This window comes from Cherax quadricarinatus, chromosome 95 (genome assembly GCF_038502225.1).
Source record: "Cherax quadricarinatus isolate ZL_2023a chromosome 95, ASM3850222v1, whole genome shotgun sequence".
NCBI lineage: Eukaryota > Metazoa > Arthropoda > Malacostraca > Decapoda > Parastacidae > Cherax > Cherax quadricarinatus.
In genome coordinates, this window is record NC_091386.1 from 5,489,226 (window position 1) to 5,512,887 (window position 23,662).

The following is a 23,662-nucleotide window of genomic DNA, read 5'->3' on the forward strand; positions in this document are numbered from 1 at the left end:
CATTATCCATCATATCATTTTCCAAGCAGATGAGGTAGATACACGTTTGTGGTCTTTAAAGCTGAGATCCTCTGACATTATCACTCCCAGGTCCTTCACATTATCTTTCCGTTCTAATGTATGGTTACATTTTGTGGTATACCCCGACATTTTAATTTCAAGTTTCCCATATCTGAGTAGTTGAAATTTCTCCTCTTTGAACTTCATATTGTTTTGAGTGACCCATTCGAAGATTTGGTTGGTGTCCGCTTGGAGTCTCGCGGTGTTGTGTATATATCAAGAATATTTTACTTAGTTCTTCAATAATAAAATACAACAGACGTTGTATATACACCTCCCAGTGTATATATACACACACAACCTCCCAGTGTATATATACACACACAACCTCCCAGTGTATATATATACACACAACCTCCCAGTGTATATATATACACACAACCTCCCAGTGTATATATACACACACACAACCTCCCAGTGTATATATACACACACACAACCTCCCAGTGTATATATACACACCTCCCAGTGTATATATACACACACATCTCCCAGTGTATATATACACACACACCTCCCAGTGTATATATACAAACACACACCTCCCAGTGTATATACACACACACCTCCCAGTGTATATACACACACACCTCCCAGTGTATATACACACACACACCTCCCAGTGTATATACACACACACACCTCCCAGTGTATATACACACACACACCTCCCAGTGTATATACACACACACACCTCCCAGTGTATATACACACACCTCCCAGTGTATATACACACACCTCCCAGTGTATACACACACCTCCGTGTATATATACACACACCTCCCAGTGTATATACACACACACCTCCCAGTGTATATACACACACACCTCCCAGTGTATATACACACACACCTCCCAGTGTATATACACACACCTCCCAGTGTATATACACACACCTCCCAGTGTATACACACCTCCCAGTGTATACACACACACACACCTCCCAGTGTATATACACACACACACCTCCCAGTGTATATATACACACACACCTCCCAGTGTATATATACACACACACCTCCCAGTGTATATATACACACACACCTCCCAGTGTATATATACACACACCTCCCAGTGTATATATACACACACCTCCCAGTGTATATACACACCTCCCAGTGTATACACACACACACACACCTCCCAGTGTATATACACACACACACCTCCCAGTGTATATACACACACACACCTCCCAGTGTATATACACACACACACCTCCCAGTGTATATACACACACACCTCCCAGTGTATATACACACACACACCTCCCAGTGTATATACACACACACACCTCCCAGTGTATATACACACACACACCTCCCAGTGTATATACACACACACGCCTCCCAGTGTATATACACACACACGCCTCCCAGTGTATATACACACACACGCCTCCCAGTGTATATACACACACACCTCCCAGTGTATATACACACACACACCTCCCAGTGTATATGCACACACACACACCTCCCAGTGTATATGCACACACACCTCCCAGTGCATATGCACACACCTCCCAGTGTATATGCACACACACACCTGGAGGTTACCTGGAGGTTATTCCGGGGATCAACGCCCCCGCGGCCCGGTCCATGACCAGGCCTCCCGATGGATCAGGGCCTGATCAACTAGGCTGTTACTGCTGGCCGCACGCAGTCCGACGTACGAGCCACAGCCCGGCTGATCCGGCACTGACTTTAGGTATCTGTCCAGCTCTCTTGAAGGCAGCCAGGGGTTTATTGGCAATTCCCCTAATGCTTGATGGGAGGCTGTTGAACAGTTTTGGGCCCCGGACACTTATGGTGTTTTCTCTTAGTGTACCAATGGCGCCCCTACTTTTTATTGGCGGCATTTTGCATCGACTGCCCAGTCTTTTACTTTCGTAGGGAGTGATTTCTGTGTGCAGATTTGGGACCATTCCTTCCAAGATTTTCCAAGTGTAGATTATGATATATCTCTCCCTCCTGCGTTCCAACGAGTACAAGTCAAGTGCTTCCAAGCGTTCCCAGTAGTTAAGGTGCTTGACAGAACTTATACGTGCAGTAAAGGATCTCTGTACACTCTAGTGTATATGCACACACACACCTCCCAGTGTATATGCACACACACACCTCCCAGTGTATATGCACACACACACCTCCCAGTGTATATGCACACACACACCTCCCAGTGTATATGCACACACACACCTCCCAGTGTATATGCACACACACACCTCCCAGTGTATATGCACACACACACCTCCCAGTGTATATATACACACACCTCCCAGTGTATATATACACACACCTCCCAGTGTATATATACACACACCTCCCAGTGTATATATACACACACCTCCCAGTGTATATATACACACACCTCCCAGTGTATATATACACACACACCTCCCAGTGTATATATACACACACACCTCCCAGTGTATATATACACACCTCCCAGTGTATATATACACACCTCCCAGTGTATATATACACACCTCCCAGTGTATATATACACACCTCCCAGTGTATATATACACACCTCCCAGTGTATATATACACACCTCCCAGTGTATATATACACACCTCCCAGTGTATATATACACACCTCCCAGTGTATATTTACACACCTCCCAGTGTATATTTACACACCTCCCAGTGTATATTTACACACCTCCCAGTGTATATTTACACACCTCCCAATGTATACACACACCTCCCAATGTACATATAAACACCTCCCAGTGTATACACACACCTCCCAGTGTATATATACACACACCTCCCAGTGTATATATACACACACCTCCCAGTGTATATATACACACACCTCCCAGTGTATATATACACACACCTCCCAGTGTATATATACACACACACCTCCCAGTGTATATATACACACACCTCCGTGTATATATACACACACCTCCCAGTGTATATATACACACACCTCCCAGTGTATATATACACACACCTCCCAGTGTATATATACACACACCCAGTGTATATATACACACACCTCCCAGTGTATATATACACACACCTCCCAGTGTATATATACACACCTCCCAGTGTATATATACACACACCTCCCAGTGTATATATACACACACCTCCCAGTGTATATATACACACACCTCCCAGTGTATATATACACACCTCCCAGTGTATATATACACACACCTCCCAGTGTATATATACACACATCTCCCAGTGTATATATACACACACACCTCCCAGTGTATATATACACACACACCTCCCAGTGTATATATACACACACCTCCCAGTGTATATATACACACACCTCCCAGTGTATATATACACACACCTCCCAGTGTATATATACACACACACCTCCCAGTGTATATATACACACACACCTCCCAGTGTATATATACACACACCTCCCAGTGTACATATACACACACCTCCCAGTGTATATATACACACCTCCCAGTGATATACACACCTCCCAGTGTATATATACACACCTCCCAGTGTATGTACACCGAGATATACACCTCCCAGTGTATATACTTATGTACTGTGATTTACTACACATACAGCAGTACACTCGATTTTGGAGTGGTACTCCTTCAGGTGCTCTATATACAGACTGAGTGCCTCCACTGATGTTCACATTTTATGTGGAGATGCTGCAGGTCTATGGACAGACTGCACGAACAGGATGTATGAGCCTGTAGGCCCCAGTGTGACGGGAGGGAGCCTGTAGGCCCCAGTGTGACGGGAGGGAGCCTGTAGGCCCCAGTGTGACGGGAGGGAGCCTGTAGGCCCCAGTGTGACGGGAGGGAGCCTGTAGGCCCCAGTGTGACGGGAGGGAGCCTGTAGGCCCCAGTGTGACGGGAGGGAGCCTGTAGGCCCCAGTGTGACGGGAGGGAGCCTGTAGGCCCCAGTGTGACGGGAGGGAGCCTGTAGGCCCCAGTGTGACGGGAGGGAGCCTGTAGGCCCCAGTGTGACGGGAGGGAGCCTGTAGGCCCCAGTGTGACGGGAGGGAGCCTGTAGGCCCCAGTGTGACGGGAGGGAGCCTGTAGGCCCCAGTGTGACGGGAGGGAGCCTGTAGGCCCCAGTGTGACGGGAGGGAGCCTGTAGGCCCCAGTGTGACGGGAGGGAGCCTGTAGGCCCCAGTGTGACGGGAGGGAGCCTGTAGGCCCCAGTGTGACGGGAGGGAGCCTGTAGGCCCCAGTGTGACGGGAGCCTGTAGGCCCCAGTGTGACGGGAGGGAGCCTGTAGGCCCCAGTGTGACGGGAGCCTGTAGGTCCGTGTGACGGGAGGGAGCCTGTAGGCCCCAGTGTGACGGGAGGGAGCCTGTAGGCCCCAGTGTGACGGGAGGGAGCCTGTAGGCCCGTGTGACGGGGTAGGCCCCAGTGTTTAAGAGAGTAATGGCACTTACTTTGGGTTTGTGTGTCATAGCGTGGCTCTGCTGCTCCAACAGCCTAGTGCCAGCAGTGCTCATCACACCAGCATAGGGGTGTGCAAGGTTGATCCAATTGCGCCAACCTGAAAACAAATCAATTATTTTCCATTAGTAATGTTACAAATCCAAAATATACCATAACACACTGAACCACACTATAATATACTTAATATTTACTCTCCTATTGCAACCTACTTCCGGTCCTGAAGCAGACCCAAATCTACATTCTATTGATAGCAAGAAACAGCTAATAAAACCATGAAAACCACCTTAGTAGATGAATGGTTCAGAGAACCGACATGTTGATAAATTAGACACAGGTGCAACTCTTGGGTATCTTTATTGAGGAAACGTTTCGCCACACAGTGGCTTCATCAGTCCATACAAAGATTCTCCTTTGTATGGACTGATGAAGCCACTGTGTGGCGAAACGTTTCCTCAAAGATACCCTAGAGTTGCACATGTGTCTAATTTATCAAAACCACCTTAGAAAATGCCTCAAAGTCGCTATTTTAAACCAAACAGGTCAATGCCCATCATGTACTGTGTGGAGCCAGGATTTTTTTATACATGGCGCACACTCACTACACAGACCCATTCTCTCATGTCTAGGCCAAAATTTACTAATCACAATAAATCTGAAGGAGCTGTGCTTTAAATGTAGATCTACACGTGATACCAGCATCAACAACAGATCTCCAGAAAAGACAGCAAAAGGCTTAGTGTAGAGGAGCTATGACTGCACTTTTTAAAGCCTGTGGGATTACACCTTAGTGTAAGCTCTTTTGCCAGAGAATAGACAGCTCATGTTAGTAGTACAATATTTTACACATTTAAAAATACTGTCGAGTCCCATGATTCATTATTTATTATAATCAAAAAGAAGCGCTAAGCCACAAGGGCTATACAGCATCCCATGATTCAGACATGGGTGCTGGACGTGTAAGCTGGTTTTATGTTTCCAGTGGGCTCATGATTTCCCAAGAAAATATCAACCCATGTTACTACAGAGGCTCTAGAGAAGATTTTATCCAGATGTTTAACCCCGGAGGGTTAGCCTCCCAGGATACCCAAAGAAAGGCAGTGAAGCATTGAGGACTATTTCCATTGGGATCCTTCCATTTTGTCCCCCAGGATGCAACCCACACCAGTCTACTAACACCCAGGTACCTACCTGCTTGCTAGGCGAACGGGGACAGCAGCTGTAAGAAAACACACCCAATGTTTCCACCCAGCCAGAGATCGAACCACAGACACTATCAGAGTCAAGAGTTGCCTACCAAGCCTCCCTCCCTTCATGGGAAGGTTTCCTGAAGTTTTTTTAAATTAACGAGGCCTACCTGTACCAAGAGTGCTACTTTTCAATCCCTGTAAGTAAGTTTATTCAGGTAAAGTATACACAAATACAGTTACACAGATTATCTTACATAGCAGCATACAGAGTCGAAGATCAAAATTAATTTTTTATGAGAGAGCCACAGAATTTGGTTAACACAAGCCTACCCGATGTTATCCTGACGCCAAATGACTTCGAACAGGCGATAAATGACATGCCCATGCACTCTGCCCCAGGGTCAGACTCATGGAACTCCGTGTTCATCAAGAACTGCAAGAAGCCCCTATGACGAGCCTTTTCCATCCTATGGAGAGGGAGCATGGACACGGGGGTCGTCCCACAGTTACTAAAAACAACAGACATAGCCCCACTCCACAAAGGGGGCAGTAAAGCAACAGCAAAGAACTACAGACCGATAGCACTAACATCCCATATCATAAAAATATTTGAAAGGGTCCTAAGAAGCAAGATCATCACCCATCTAGAAACCCATCAGTTACACAACCCAGGGCAACATGGGTTTAGAACAGGTCGCTCCTGTCCGTCTCAACTATCGGATCACTACGATAAGGTCCTAGATGCACTAGAAGACAAAAAGAATGCAGATGTAATATATACAGACTTTGCAAAAGCCTTCGACAAGTGTGACCATGGCGTAATAGCGCACAAAATGCGTGCTAAAGGAATAACAGGAAAAGTCGGTCGATGGATCTATAATTTCCTCACTAACAGAACACAGAGTAGTCATCAACAGAGTAAAGTCCGAGGTAGCTACGGTGAAAAGCTCTGTTCCACAAGGCACAGTACTCACTCCCATCTTGTTCCTCATCCTCATATCCGACATAGACAAGGATGTCAGCCACAGCACCGTGTCTTCCTTTGTAGATGACACCCGAATCTGCACGACAGTGTCTTCCATTGCAGACACTGCAAGGCTCCAGGCGGACATCAACCAAATCTTTCAGTGGGCTGCAGAAAACAATATAAAGTTCAACGATGAGAAATTTCAATTACTCGGATATGGTAAACACGAGGAAATTAAATCTTCATCAGAGTACAAAACAAATTCTGGCCACAAAATAGAGCGAAACACTAACGTCAAAGACCTGGGAGTGATCATGTCGGAGGATCTCACCTTCAAGGACCATAACATTGTATCAATCGCATCTGCTAGAAAAATGACAGGATGGATAATGAGAACCTTCAAAACTAGGGAGGCCAAGCCCATGATGACACTCTTCAGGTCACTTGTTCTATCTAGGCTGGAATATTGCTGCACACTAACAGCACCTTTCAAGGCAGGTGAAATTGCTGACCTAGAAACTGGACAGAGAACCTTCACGGCGCGCATAACGGAGATAAAACACCTCAATTACTGGGAGCGCTTGAGGTTCCTAAACCTGTATTCCCTGGAACGCAGGAGGGAGAGATACATGATTATATACACCTGGAAAATCCTAGAGGTACTAGTACCGAACTTGCACATGAAAATCACTCACTACGAAAGCAAAAGACTTGGCAGACGATGCAACATCCCCCCAATGAAAAGCAGGGGTGTCATTAGCACGTTAAGAGACCATACAATAAGTGTCAGGGGCCCGAGACTGTTCAACTGCCTCCCAGCATACATAAGGGGGATTACCAACAGACCCCTGGCAGTCTTCAAGCTGGCACTGGACAAGCACCTAAAGTCGGTTCCTGACCAGCCGGGCTGTGGCTCGTACGTTGGTTTGCGTGCACCCAGCAGCAACAGCCTGGTTGATCAGGCTCTGATCCACCAGGAGGCCTGGTCACAGACCGGGCCGCGGGGGCATTGACCCCCGGAACTCTCTCCAGGTAAACTCCAGGTAATATGTGTAGAGAACCTGGGATAACCCAAAAAAGTCAGACAGTGACTTATTTCCATTAATTCAGTTTCAAGTCCTTTCATGTACTGTCATATGTTAAGATGCTCTGGGAAATTAAAATTAATAAATATTTCTAGCAATATTTTCAAGGTCAAAGCTCACCACACACAAAGATTAATGTTATCAAACTATGACTCAGGAATACACGAGCACAGTGCCTTATCACTGGTCTTAGTTTACACTTAGTGTGTCTAGATTATTTAGTTACCCAATAAACAGGAGTTCAATGTTCATCTAACCTGTGATCAATGCTTCTCATAGTTTCACAAGTGGCTTACTGACGAGATAAATGACTTCTTTATAAAACTCGCAGCAAATTGCAACATCTGAATCAAAGTCACATCTCGTCTTTGTGAGACAGGAAGACTGCCAGATTAAATCCTGCACGAATCAAGTTGGCTTACGCCCCTCAAAAACCCACATTTAAATTTAAAAAGTTTATACCTGGAGTTTACCTGGAGAGAGTTCCGGGGGTCAACGCCCCCGCGGCCCGGTCTGTGACCAGGCCTCCTTAGGTCAGTGTCCCAGGATGCGACCCACACCAGTCGACTAGCACCCAGGTACCCATTTTACTGATGGGGAACATAGACAACAGGTGGAAAGAAACACGTCCAATGTTTCTACTCTGGCTGGGAATCAAACCCAGGCCCTCACCGTGTGAAGCGAGAGTGTTAACCACCAGGCCACCAGACTAATGAAGTCACCTACATTACCCAGTGCCTCAAATTATGGATCATCACTACCCCAGGTTTACACAACACTGCTAGCTATGGCAGTCTTGGTTATCCTGGATCACTAACAAGAGATGCCAAACTTACTCTGATATCATCAAACCAGAGCATCACTGGCTGGGACAAATTCCACTGACTTTCCAATTTGATTTATGCTCAACGAGTCATTATCTCGTCTCCACGTGTTGCAAAGTCAGGCCCACGATGCCACCCATAACTAACACCCAGATATTCATTACAAGGTTAACAGGGGGCACCAGGGATAAGGAATACATCTTTTCTTGTCTGAGAATCAAATCCAGGTTATCTGTTAACCAATGACACCACATACTTCTCATTCACCAGCAATGTTCCAGTGCATCCGAGGTGGCAGTCGGCAGCGCTCCAGTGCATCCGAGGTGGCTGTCGGCAGCGCTCCAGTGCATCCGAGGTGGCCGTCGGCAGCGCTCCAGTGCATCCGAGGTGGCCGTCGGCAGCGCTCCAGTGCATCCGAGGTGGCCGTCGGCAGCGCTCCAGTGCATCCGAGGTGAACATCGACAATGTTCCAAGGCATCCGAGGTGAACATCGACAATGTTCCAAGGCACCCGAGGTGAACATCGACAATGTTCCAAGACATCCAAGATGAATAACAATGTTTCACTTCACCCAAGGCGAATAAATTAGCAATTTACCTTACTAATCTATATACATTACGTTACAATACATTATAGTATATACAAGACATCAGCTGCCTATTACAGTATCCACATATTTATAATATAACTTACAAGTCTAATGGAAATAAATGGTATAAAATACCGACACAATGGCAATATAAACACAAATGCAGTATAATGTGATCCTTTATTGACTACGTTTCGCCCACACAGTGGGCTTTTTCAAGTCACAAACAGAACTACCTGGGGTGGAAGGAACGCGAGTATTTATAGTCCAGCTGAGGTCAGGTGAAGAATGCTGCATCTGATGATGTACCGAGTGGGGTTATAGAGTCTAAAAACTTGGGTAGCTTGGAAAGGAGATTGGATAAGTTGTGAGCAGACCTTCTACAGTGTTCTTATGTGGGATAGCGATGAAGTTTCTTGGCAAGTGGTTCAGCTATGTTATAGAAGCCACTATTCTGGTTGAAGTTGTCGGATATAGAAATGAGTGATGATTCCAGGATTCTTCGGTATTGAGTGTTGTCTTCTGTGGCGATAAGTCTTGAGTTTCTGTAGTTTATCAAGTGGTTGTGTGAATTACGGTGTTGTACGCAGGCATTCCTTGTGTCGTCAGACCTGCTTGCGTATTGGTGTTCTGAAATACGTGTTTGGAGGTCCCTTGATGTTTCGCCCACGTATAACTTGTTGCAGTCATTGTAATGACTGCAACAAGTTATACGTGGGCGAAACATCAAGGGACCTCCAAACACGTATTTCAGAACACCAATACGCAAGCAGGTCTGACGACACAAGGAATGCCTGCGTACAACACCGTAATTCACACAACCACTTGATAAACTACAGAAACTCAAGACTTATCGCCACAGAAGACAACACTCAATACCGAAGAATCCTGGAATCATCACTCATTTCTATATCCGACAACTTCAACCAGAATAGTGGCTTCTATAACATAGCTGAACCACTTGCCAAGAAACTTCATCGCTATCCCACATAAGAACACTGTAGAAGGTCTGCTCACAACTTATCCAATCTCCTTTCCAAGCTACCCAAGTTTTTAGACTCTATAACCCCACTCGGTACATCATCAGATGCAGCATTCTTCACCTGACCTCAGCTGGACTATAAATACTCGCGTTCCTTCCACCCCAGGTAGTTCTGTTTGTGACTTGAAAAAGCCCACTGTGTGGGCGAAACGTAGTCAATAAAGGATCACATTATACTGCATTTGTGTTTATATTACAAGTCTAATAATGTGTGATCTTAAGAATTAGAAATGAGGATTGACAAGTCATCCTGTATAAAGAGCATAGACTAGACACTAGTTCCAAGAACAGGTGGTGGATAGTGAGGGTGGTGAGAGTTAACTAGTAAGCATGTGGAGGGTTTTGTGAGAGTGAAGATAGCAGCAGCAGCAGCAGCAGCAGCAGCAGCAGCAGCAGCACCAGCAGCAGCACCAGCAGCAGCACCAGCAGCAGCACCAGCAGCAGCACCAGCAGCAGCACCAGCAGCAGCACCAGCACGCATGTATATATATTTACTACAAGTACAAGGTATACAGATCATAGCTGACATCAATAACATACTACTATATAGAAAGAGGCTTATTATGCTGAGCATTTCCCGTAAATTAGGTCCTTGTCCCAGATGCCACCCACACCAGTCCACTAACACCCAAGTACATACCCATTTTGCTGATGGGTAAACAGACAACCAATGTAAAGAAACAAGCCCAACGTTTCTACCCTCACTGGGAATCGAACCTAGACCCTTGCAGTGTGAAGGAAGAGCTTCAGCAATCAGGCCACGGGGCACAGTTAATATCCCCCCCAACAAAAAAAAAGAGAGAAATAAAATACATCATTTAAGAGGTGAATACCTACAATAAATGCATAATAACAATAAACATTTTATTATACATTTACTGTAGGTTTTCACCTCCTAAATCATGCTTTATTTTTTTTTTTTTTTTGGGGGGGGGGGGGGGGGAATACAATTAGCAGTGTATTATATTTGCAAGACATTTTATTATCAAAATGTTTAAACCATCTAGCATTGTTTATATGAAAGTATCAAAATTTGTATGGATTAAAGGGATCAACTATTTTGGCTTACTATACGCACTTCTACACTTTTTTTCCGTCAATACAGACTTTATACGAAGTTGAAATTGTACATTTTTCAAAACACTCAAAAATCTCAATAACTGGTAACTTATAACATCTCCTGCAGACGAGTTTATATGCCGTACTATGGCCACTTGCTTCCCCCCCCCACCAAAAAAAAAAAATATCCAAAGACATGATTCTTTTGGAGAATCTGAAGCTGCAAAAGTTGGAGGAATCTGGGAGGATATGTAAAAGAAGTTATAAGTGAATATTGGAAAGAGCAACGTGATTAGAAAAATAAAAATTGATAATGAAGGACTGGATACACAGAGAGAGTGGGGGTAAATGTGTTCAGATTTTTGGGAATGGACATTCTGGTGTGTGGGTCTATGAAACAAATCAAACCATAGAAATGACAAGGGTGATGCCCTCGGGCATTTGTTGAGATACAGAACTTTGTCCATCGAGGGGAAAAATAGGGAATGTACCAAAGCAAAGCAATTATTATTATTATAATCAAGGGGGAAGCGCTAAACCCGTAGGATTATACAGCCCCTGGGGGGGGGATGTGAAAGGCATTCAGGCTTAATTTGGGGAGCTGGAGCATAGATCCAATTCCCTAAATCAAGAGCCCCTCACCAACATCAAGGAACCTTCCCTGAGGGGAAAGCAAAGCAATACTAATATCTTGACGGGGGTGTGAAGCTGTACAAACAGCCTGCTTGTACAGCATTGATTCTTCAGACCCTGATACTAAATTGTATTCAAAAATACAAGACGCAGTATGGTCTTTTTGCCCATTACAAGACATCAGAATGTGTTTTTGATGCAATTTTTTTTTTTTAGCATGTTGGCCATTTCTCATTAAGGAACGGTGACCCAAAAAGAAAGGAAAAACAAAAATCTTTCATCATCATTCAACACTTTCACCATCATTCATACATAGAGGCACTCACATGTGACAGTTTAGATTCACTCCAAACAGCCAATATCCCAAACCTCTCCTTTAAAGGACTCGACTGAAATAGAGTTCAGTATTTACAGAATGATGTACATCTACCATCCGACCGAGTTCGGTTTTGAAAAACCAGTCGTAAGTCGAACTTTACTACTGAATATCAACAAAACATTTTTGTAATGACTATTTTATTGTTTTATTTTGGTATTTCATGTTTTACTTTACTTTTTATGTTGTTAGTACTGTATTTTATACTGTAAGGTTTAGGATAAACACTGTGTACAACACAAATAGTTGTTTATTTCCCAGAAATTTAGCAAAAAACACAGTCGTAAGTCGAGTGGTCATACGTCGAGCAGGTCGTAAGTCGAATGGTAGGTGTATTTGGTCAATGATAATTATTATTTTTTTTTTTTTATCACACTGGCCGATTCCCACCAAGGCAGGGTGGCCCGAAAAAAGAAAAACTTTCACCATCATTCACTCCATCACTGTCTTGCCAGAAGGGTGCTTTACACTACAGTTTTTAAACTGCAACATTAACACCCCTCCTTCAGAGTGCAGGCACTGTACTTCCCATCTCCAGGACTCAAGTCCGGCCTGCCGGTTTCCCTGAACCCCTTCATAAATGTTACTTTGCTCACACTCCAACAGCACATCAAGTATTAAAAACCATTTGTCTCCATTCACTCCTATCAAACACGCTCACGCATGCCTGTTGGAAGTCCAGGCCCCTCGCACACAAAACCTCCTTTATCCCCTCCCTCCAACCTTTCCTAGGCCGACCCCTACCCAGCCTTCCTTCCACTACAGACAGATACACTCTTGAAGTCATTCTGTTTCGCTCCATTCTCTCTACATGTCCGAACCACCTCAACAACCCTTCCTCAGACCTCTGGACAACAGTTTTGGTAATCCCGCACCTCCTCCTAACTTCCAAACTACGAATTCTCTGCATTATATTCACACCACACATTGCCCTCAGACATGACATCTCCACTGCCTCCAGCCTTCTCCTTGATGCAACATTCATCACCCATGCTTCACACCCATATAAGAGCGTTGGTAAAACTATACTCTCATACATTCCCCTCTTTGCCTCCAAGGACAAAGTTCTTTGTCTCCACAGACTCCTAAGTGCACTACTCACCCTTTTCCCCTCATCAATTCTATGATTCACCTCATCTTTCGTAGACCCATCCGCTGACACGTCCACTCCCAAATATCTGAATATATTCACCTCTTCCATACTCTCTCCCTCCAATCTGATATCCAATCTTTCATCACCTAATCTTTTTGTTATCCTCATAACCTTACTCTTTCCTGTATTCACTTTTAATTTTCTTTTTTTTGCATACCCTACCAAATTCATCCACCAATCTCTGCAACTTCTCTTCAGAATCTCCCAAGAGCACAGTGTCATCAGCAAAGAGCAACTGTGACAACTCCCACTTTATGTGTGATTCTTTATCTTTTAACTCCACGCCTCTTGCCAAGACCCTCGCATTTACTTCTCTTACAACCCCATCTATAAATATATTAAACAACCAAGGTGACATCACACATCCTTGTCTAAGGCCTACTTTTACTGAGAAATAATTTCCCTCTTTCCTACATATTCTAACTTGAGCCTCACTATCCTCGTAAAAACTCTTCACTGCGTTCAGTAACCTACCTCCTACACCATACACCTGCAACATCTGCCACATTGCCCCCTTATCCACCCTGTCATACACCTTTTCCAAATCCATAAATGCCACAAAGACCTCTTTAGCCTTATCTAAATACTGTTCACTTATATGTTTCACTGTAAACACCTGGTCCACACACCCCCTACCTTTCCTAAAGCCTCCTTGTTCATCTGCTATCCTATTTTCCGTCTTACTCTTAATTCTTTCAATAATAACTACCATACACTTTACCAGGTATACTCAACAGACTTATCCCCCTATAATTTTTGCACTCTTTGGTCCCCTTTGCCTTTATACAAAGGAACTATGCATGCTCTCTGCCAATCCCTAGGTACCTTACCCTCTTCCATACATTTATTAAATAATTGCACCAACCACTCCAAAACTGTATCCCCACCTGCTTTTAACATTTCTATCTTTATCCCATCAATCCCGGCTGCCTTACCCCCTTTCATTTTACCTACTGCCTCACGAACTTCCCCCATGCTCACAACTGACTCTTCCTCACTCCTACAAGATGTTATTCCTCCTTGCCCTATACATAAAATCACAGCTTCCCTAACTTCATCAACATTTAACAATTCCTCAAAATATTCCCTCCATCTTCCCAATACCTCTAACTCTCCATTTAATAACTCTCCTCTCCTATTTTTAACTGACAAATCCATTTGTTCTCTAGGCTTCCTCAACTTGTTAATCTCACTCCAAAACCTTCTCTTATTTTCAACAAAATTTGTTGATAACATCTCACCCACTCTCTCATTTGCTCTCTTTTTACATTGCTTCACCACTCTTAACCTCTCTTTTTCTCCATATACTCTTCCCTCCTTGCATCACTTCTACTTTGTAAAAACTTCTCATATGCTAACTTTTTCTCCCTTACTACTCTCTTTACATCATCATTCCACCAATCTCTCCTCTTCCCTCCCGCACCCACTTTCCTGTAACCACAAACTTCTGCTGAACACTAACACTACATTTTTAAACCTACCCCATACCTCTTCGACCCCATTGCCTATGCTCTCATTAGCCCATCTATCCTCCAATAGCTGTTTACATTTTTCCCTAACTGCCTCCTCTTTTAGTTTATAAACCTTCACCTCTCTCTTCCCTGATGCTTCTATTCTCCTTGTATCCCATCTACCTTTTACTCTCAGTGTAGCTACAACTAGAAAGTGATCTGATATATCTGTGGCCCCTCTATAAACATGTACATCCTGAAGTCTACTCAACATTCTTATCTACCAATACATAATCCAACAAACTACTGTCACTTCACCCTACATCATATCTTGTATACTTATTTATCCTCTTTTTCTTAAAATATGTATTACCTATAACTAAACCCCTTTCTATATAAAGTTCAATCTAAGGGCTCCCATTATCATTTACACCTGGCACCCCAAACTTACCTACCACACCCTCTCAAAAAGTTTCTCCTACTTTAGCATTTAGGTCCCCTACCACAATTACTCTCTCACTTGGTTCAAAGGCTCCTATACATTCACTTAACATCTCCCAAAATCTCTCTCTTTCCTCTACATTCCTCTCTTCTCCAGGTGCATACATGCTTATTATGACCCACTTTTTGCATCCAACCTTTACTTTAATCCACACAATTCTTGAATTTACACATTCATATTCTCTTTTCTCCTTCCATAACTGATCCCTCAACATTACTGCTACCCCTTCCTTTGCTCTCTCAGATACTCCAGATTTAATCCCATTTATTTCCCCCCACCGAAACTCCCCTACTACCTTCAGCTTTGTTTCGCTTAGGGCCAGGACATCCAACTTCTTTTCATTCATAACATCAGCAATCATCTGTTTCCTGTCATCCGCACTACATCCACTCACATTCACGCATCCCAGTTTTATAAAGTTTTTCTTCTCTTTTTTTAGTAAATGTCTACAGAAGGGGTTACTAGCCCATTGCTCCCGGCATTTAAGTCGCCTCATACGACACGCATGGCTTACGGAGGAAAGATTCTTTTCCACTTCCCCATGGACAATAGAAGAAATAAAGAAAAACAAGAGCTATTTAGAAAAAGGAGAAAAACCTAGATGTATATATATACGCATGTGCGTATCTGTGAAGTGTGACCAAATTGTAAGTAGGAGTATCAAGATATCCCTGTTATCTAGCGTGTTTATGAGACAGATAATTATTTTATATAATACAGAGGAACCTCTACTTGCGAGCGTGTCCACATGCGAGTTTTTCCAAATGCAGTCGATGGGTCGATTTTTTGCTTCCATATGAGAGCAAAATTTCCACAAGTGAACAGACCTCAAGGCAGGTTCCTTGACACTGGTGAGGGGCTCTTGATGTCAGTAATTGTATCTCATTTCTTTGTTGGACTATCTTACTGAAACTTGGGCAATGTATGATAAGAACATAAGAACATAAGAAAGGAGGAACACTGCAGCAGGCCTGTTGGCCCATACTAGGCAGGTCCTTTACAATTCATCCCCACTAACAAACGTTAAGAAAGATGCTTCTTAACGTACACCAAAAATTAAAGAAGTCTAAGCATAAATAATGGAGTTCACTTCTCAGCAATTAGCCACCCCTTAGTAGTAATTTTGAATGGTTTTTATGGTTGTATTCTTGTTTTTTTGGTCTCATTTGATAGAATGGAAGATATATTACAGAAATAGATATGATTTTGATTGCTTTTACGACAAAAAGTACCTTGAAATAGAGCTCAACCTACGAGAAATGGTCCATTGCTTGACTGTTTCAGAGTAAACAAATGATGTCACTGCCCATTCTAATATGCAGTCGTGAATGGGTTGACATATTTATACAATTATTGCAATAAGGAATAACAGTAAATCTTATATTTTTTGTGTGAATAAAATTTACCGGGAGTTTATATAATAATAACGATAATAATATGAATAATAACAGTACAATAATAGTATAATACAATAATAATAATAATAATAATAATAATAATAAGTATAGTAATAATACATATATAATAATAATAATGTACTACATATAACAAATTCTCACTACAGGCAACACACTCCACCAATATTCAAAACACTCAACCTACTCACCATACAAAACATCCATACTTATTATTGCACCTATTATATACATAGAACACTTAACTCTGATATTAACCCTCCCCTCAAACATCTCCTTGCCAACCTCAACAGAACACATGACCATAACACAAGGCACAGATCACTCTTTGATGTTCCTCGTGTCCATCTCACACTATGCAAAAACTCAATCCACATAAAAGGCCCTAAAATCTGGAATTCATTACCTGTAAATATAAAAGAAACACTACCTGTTTATAAATTCAAGTCTCTTCTCAAAGATCACTTACTCACTCAAAACCAATTAAATACTGAATAACTGAACCTTATAAATTGTATATCCTATATGTTACTCACAATTATATCACACAAATGTTAAACCTAGGACCCAATCTAACTATTATTTTTTTAAATACACCACCTAACAGAATACTCAATTCGACTGAATGTACAGCAATGCATGCAACCATATGACCTGTCTTTGTAATACTCATTTGTGCTTTATAGTTATCTGTTTACAATAATGTTTTATCACTGATTTCATCATTGCTTAGTTAATCTTAAGTTAATTTTAAGCCAGCCCGTAATGCTATGCACATAAGTGGCTTTGGCATGCTGCTCTTACCTGTATTTTTTGTACCTCTGTATGTATGCTTAAATTACTAAATAAATAAATAAATAAGATGGCTTCAAAAGGCCGTCACTAGATGGCAGTGTTTACCACAACAAAGAGGGAGCGGTTGTGGCCGCCTCCACCTGTTACATAATGACATTTTATTCATTCTAGAGTATATATCGTGTTTCTATGTTATTTATATTGTCTGTTATGTCATATTAGATGAACTGTGATATATAAATAAGCCGTATAGATGATATTAGCGAAATTATTCATGAATTTTGCCCGGTCTCCAGACAAACTCTCGTCCATCACCGACACCGCCCATACCACTACATGAATGACATTTTATTCATTCTAGAGTATATATCATGTTTCTATGTTATTCATATTGTTTGTTATGTCATAATAGATGAACTGTGATAGATAAACAAGCCGTATAGATGATATTAGCGAAATTATTGAAGTTAAGAATTCCACTAGAACGGATTAATTGCATTTCAATTAATTTAAATGAGGAAAATTGACTCTGCAAACGAGCAAATCCAGTTGAGAGCAAGGTCATGGAACGGATTAAACTCGCAAGTAGAGGTTCCACTGTATTTACGATTAGTTTTAAACATACGGTGCTCAAATAACACTTACGTTCTGGAAAATTGCATGTTACTACACAAGAAATTGTTAAAAGCCATGGTTATTTGCAGTCAGTGTAATTATGAGTTACTAGCAGCCTGGTACTGCTCTTCTGCCGTTTTTCTTAAAATTATGACCTGAAACACAACCATCTTCCCATGCTAATCTACAATGCACTGCAAAACTTAAATTCCGTTTTAATGAAAACGCATTGCTTGATAGCACGTTATTCAAGAGTCTACTGTACAGTATTTAAAAATGTTGGTTTGCTGGAGTTGAACCAAAGAGGAGGGGCAATTCATTATAATGAAGACATTAGAGCACTCCAAGATGATCTGAATAGACTGATGCAATGGTCGGAGAAGTGGCAGATGTAGTTTAATATTGACAAATGCAAAGTTCTAAATGTTGGACAGTTAAATAACCATGCCACATGTAAACTAAATAATGTAGATCTTAATATTAAGGATTGCAAAAAGGATTTAGGAGTTCTGGTTAGCAGTAATCAAAAACCAAGACAACAGTACATTAGTGTTCGCAATAAAGCTAACAGAATTCTTGGCTTCATATCTAGAAGTATAAATAATAGAAGTCCTCAGGTTGTTCAACTCTATATATCCTTGGTTAGGCCTACAACAGTAGTAGTAAGGTTAGGCCTCATTTAGACTATGCTGCTCAGTGGTGGAATGGATATAAATGCTCTGGAAAACGTACAGAGGAGGATGACAAAGATGATCCCATGTATCAGAAATCTTCCCTATGAGGATAGACCGAGGCCCTGAATCTGCACTCTCTCGAAAGGCGTAGAATTAGGGGGGATATGATCGAGGTGTATAAATGGAAAACAGGAATAAATAAAGGGGATGTAGATGGCATGCTAAAAAGTATCTAGCTAAGACAGGACTCGCAGCAATGGCTTCAATTTGATAAAATTCAGATTCAGGAAGGATATAGGAAAGTACTGGTTTGGTAATAAAGTTGTGGATGAGTGGAACAAACTCCCCAGTACAGTTACAGAAGGTAAGACATTTAGTTTCATAAACAGGTTAGATAATGTAAGAGTGGGTGTGAATTGGCCCTGACTAGCTTGTGCTAGAGGGTCTGATGCCATGCAGATGTGACGTGACCTGACTAGGTTGGGTCATTGGCTCAAGACGGTAGGAGATTTGGACCTGCCTCGCATGGGCCAGTATGCCTGCTGCAGTGTTCCTTATGTTATGTGACCCATAAATCACCTACAACCCAACAGTGTCACAGTGACCCATAAATCAACAACCCAACAGTCACAGTGACCCATAAATCAACCCAAGTGTTAGTGACCCATAAATCACCTACAACAACCCAACAGTGTCACAGTGACCCATAAATCACCTACAATAACCCAACAGTCACAGTGACCCATAAATCACCTAAAAACCCAAGTGTCACAGTGACCCATAAATCACCTAAAACAACCCAACAGTGCCACAGTGACCCATAAATCACCAACCCAACAGTGCCACAGTGACCCATAAATCACCAACCCAACAGTGCCACAGTGACCCATAAATCACCTAAAACAACCCAACAGTGCCACAGTGACCCATAAATCACTTACAATAACCCAACAGTGCCACAGTGACCCATAAATCACCTACAACCCAACAGTGTCACAGTGACCCATAAATCACCTACAACCCAACAGTGCCACAGTGACCCATAAATCACCTACAACCCAACAGTGCCACAGTGACCCATAAATCACCTAAAACAACCCAACAGTGTCACAGTGACCCATAAATCACCTACAATAACCCAACAGTGTCACAGTGACCCATAAATCACCTACAACAACCCAACAGTGTCAGTGACCCATAAATCACCTACAACCCAACAGTGTCACAGTGACCCATAAATCACCTACAACAACCCAACAGTGTCACAGTGACCCATAAATCACCTACAACAACCCAACAGTGTCAGTGACCCATAAATCACCTACAACAACCCAACAGTGTCACAGTGACCCATAAATCACCTACAACAACCCAACAGTGTCACAGTGACCCATAAATCACCTACAACAACCCAACAGTGTCACAGTGACCCATAAATCACCAACAACCCAACAGTGTCACAGTGACCCATAAATCACCTACAACAACCCATCAGTCACAGTGACCCATAAATCACCTACAACAACCCAACAGTGTCACAGTGACCCATAAATCACCCACAACCCAACAGGGTCACAGTGACCCATAAATCAACAACCCAACAGTGCCACAGTGACCCATAAATCACCTACAACAACCCAACAGTGCCACAGTGACCCATAAATCACCTACAACCCAACAGTGCCACAGTGACCCATAAATCACCTACAACAACCCAAAAGTGCCACAGTGACCCATAAATCACCTACAACAACCCAACAGTGCCACAGTGACCCATAAATCACCTACAACCCAACAGTCACAGTGACCCATAAATCACCTACAACAACCCAACAGTGTCACAGTGACCCATAAATCACCTACAACCCAACAGTGTCAGTGACCCATAAATCACCCACAACAACCCAACAGTGTCACAGTGACCCATAAATCACCCACAACAACCCAACAGTGTCACAGTGACCCATAAATCACCTACAACAACCCAACAGTGCCACAGTGACCCATAAATCACCTACAACCCAACAGTGCCACAGTGACCCATAAATCACCTACAACCCAACAGTGCCACAGTGACCCATAAATCAACAACCCAACAGTGTCACAGTGACCCATAAATCAACAACCCAACAGTGTCACAGTGACCCATAAATCAACAACCCAACAGTGTCACAGTGACCCATAAGTCAACAACCCAACAGTGTCACAGTGACCCATAAATCAACAACCCAACAGTGCCACAGTGACCCATAAATCACCTACAACAACCCAACAGTGTCACAGTGACCCATAAATCAACAACCCAACAGTGTCACAGTGACCCATAAATCACCTACAACAACCCAACAGTGTCACAGTGACCCATAAATCACCTACAACAACCCAACAGTGCCACAGTGACGCATTTTCACTGGAGTGCTAAACCCATATGGGTCACCACTTCCTGGATCTGGAGATAATTAACTGACTGAAACAGGAGGGTGTGCACACCTCCCTGGATCAAGAGCCCTCCAGCAGCATCAAGGCACCTCCCTAGAAGGTCAAAATTAAGAGTAATAACCAAACATTCCACAACCCCCCCTCCCCCCCCCAAACATGTAAACAAACACCCATTATAACATATTTGAAAATTTTGGACATTTTTGACCCCCGGTGGAGCCTGAGTGACTAGTGGCTTACAAAACCCGGTGAAATACTTCACCTGGAGTAGCATCGAGTCATGAGGGGAGAAAATAAGAGTAAAAATAACGTTGAGTCTGGTCATCATGACTAGACTTGAGAAGTCTCTCTCTCTCTTCACTTTCCAAATTAATTTCCCGTTTATACCCCACACACATGTACCTGATGCCATGAAATAGAGTGAAATATGTTATGGGGTTATAATAATGCCAGGATAAGTGGTAAACCACGTCATGAGGGAGAAATGGATGACTACCACATGACTCTCACTCACCCAAATACGTCACCGTAATTCACCTCAACTCTGAGAATTACAGGTATGTGTTGCGTGCTGATGGCAGCACCAGCCGTCCAGGGATGTAATAAAGGTACAGAGACCACCTGACGCACACTACAAGAGGCTAGAAGGTCGTGTACACCTTAACAATACCGGCACGACCACCATCAACGTGGGTCAGGGGGGAGGAACGTGGTGACCGCATCACCCACCACGCCCACTCCCATCCTCCGCCAAACAACATAGTTCCTTAATGTTTTCACCCATTATAACCTCCATGGACACCCCCATAGCTATATTTCTTCATTTATTACAACTCCATAATACACCCAACACTTCAGCATGAAGCAGAAAGTCGCTATGAGGTGAATTATGGATCAAAGGAAGGTGACTTGCTTTAAGCGGATATCAGCTGATAGGCGTAATAATAGCAGACGACAAAATGTAAGAATTACGCGGGAAAACATGAATTTTCTCAGATATTTATTACCTTATATATATACACTTAGCACATGTTTCTAATAAGAACATAAGAGAGGAGGAACACTGCAGCAGGCCTGTTGGCCCATACTAGGCAGGTCCTTCACGATCCATCCCACTAATAAAATATTTGTCCAACCCAATTTTCAATGGTACACATGAAATAAGCTTTGATAATTATATTTACCCATGTGCAAGTCCCGCTCAAATCCACTCATGTATTAATCCAACCTAAATTTGAAACCATCCAAGGTTTCAGCCTCGATAATTCTACTAGGCAGACTGTTCCACTCATCAACTACCCTATTTCCAAACCAATACTTTCCTATGTCCTTTCGAAATCTAAACTTGTCTAATTTGAATCCATTATTGCGGGTTCTCTCTTGGAGAGATATCCTCAAGACCTTATTAATATCCCCTTTATTAATACCCAATAGCCTCTTTATTAATACCCAATAGCCTCTTTATTAATACCCAATATCCCTTTATTAATACCCAATATCCCCTTTATTATACTCAATTTAAGGGACTTCAATCTTTCTTCATTAAGAATATTTCTAATGCTATGTATTAATTTAGTCATTCTACGGTGAATGTTTTCCAATGAATTTATGTCCAGTCTGTAATATGGAGACCAGAACTGAGCTGCATAATCTAGGTGAGGCCTTACTAATGACGTTTAAAGCTGTAATAAGAACATAAGAGAGAAGGAACACTGCAACAGGCCTGTTGGCCCATGCGAGGCATGTCCAAGTCTCCTACCGGCTTAGCCAATGCCCTAACCTAGTTAGGTCAGGTCACATTGACTTAAGGGAGGAACACGGCATCTGACCTAATAGCACAAGCTAGTCAGGTCCAACTCACACCCGCACCCACTCATGGTTATACTGTACAGGACGAAGAAATACTTGTCAGATGGCCTCCACTCCAAACCAACAGATACAGATACTACTGCAGGAACCCCCCCCCCCAATACCAACAATACCACCAGTCCGATGACATTCTTCTTTGCAAATATACAGGGTCTAAAGCCAGCAACAAACAACAAAATACGTTTCATCCGTGGACTGCTTGCAGAGGCAAAGGCAGTGTTCGCGGCTTTCACTGAGACCCACATAAAGGATGACTTGGACAACGAAATATGGATCCCAGGTTACAACCTATACAGATGTGACAGAGTGAACAGGCAAAGGGGGGGTTGGCCTGTACATTGCAGAGTCACTTGTTTGCACAGAACTGCTTAATGCCTCAAATGATGTAGTGGAAGTTTTAGCAGTAAAGGTCGAGAACCAAAACCTAATCATTGTGGTAGTCTACAAGCCTCCGGATGCAACATCCCAGCAATTCCAGGAACAGCTGTTAAAAATTGACCACTGTCTGGAAAA

General features: G+C 42.8%; 1 protein-coding gene across 2 annotated transcripts in view; it reads right to left on the minus strand.

Moving 5' to 3' along the window:
* The window catches only part of Larp4B (La-related protein 4B), a 175,853-nt gene extending 153,856 nt beyond the window's left edge, over nt 1–21,997 (minus strand). The window contains exons 1-2 of one of the 2 annotated variants that reach the window (XM_070104914.1): nt 21,818–21,997; nt 4,465–4,571 (exon numbers count right to left, since the gene is read on the minus strand). In XM_070104914.1, the coding sequence (XP_069961015.1) occupies nt 4,465–4,527 (63 nt within the window). In that variant the 5' untranslated portion in view covers nt 4,528–4,571; nt 21,818–21,997. Of the gene's footprint in view, nt 1–4,464; nt 4,572–21,794 lie in introns of both variants that reach the window. The other variant, XM_070104913.1, reaches the window with a different exon arrangement.
* Nucleotides 21,998–23,662: the final 1,665 nt, after the last annotated feature.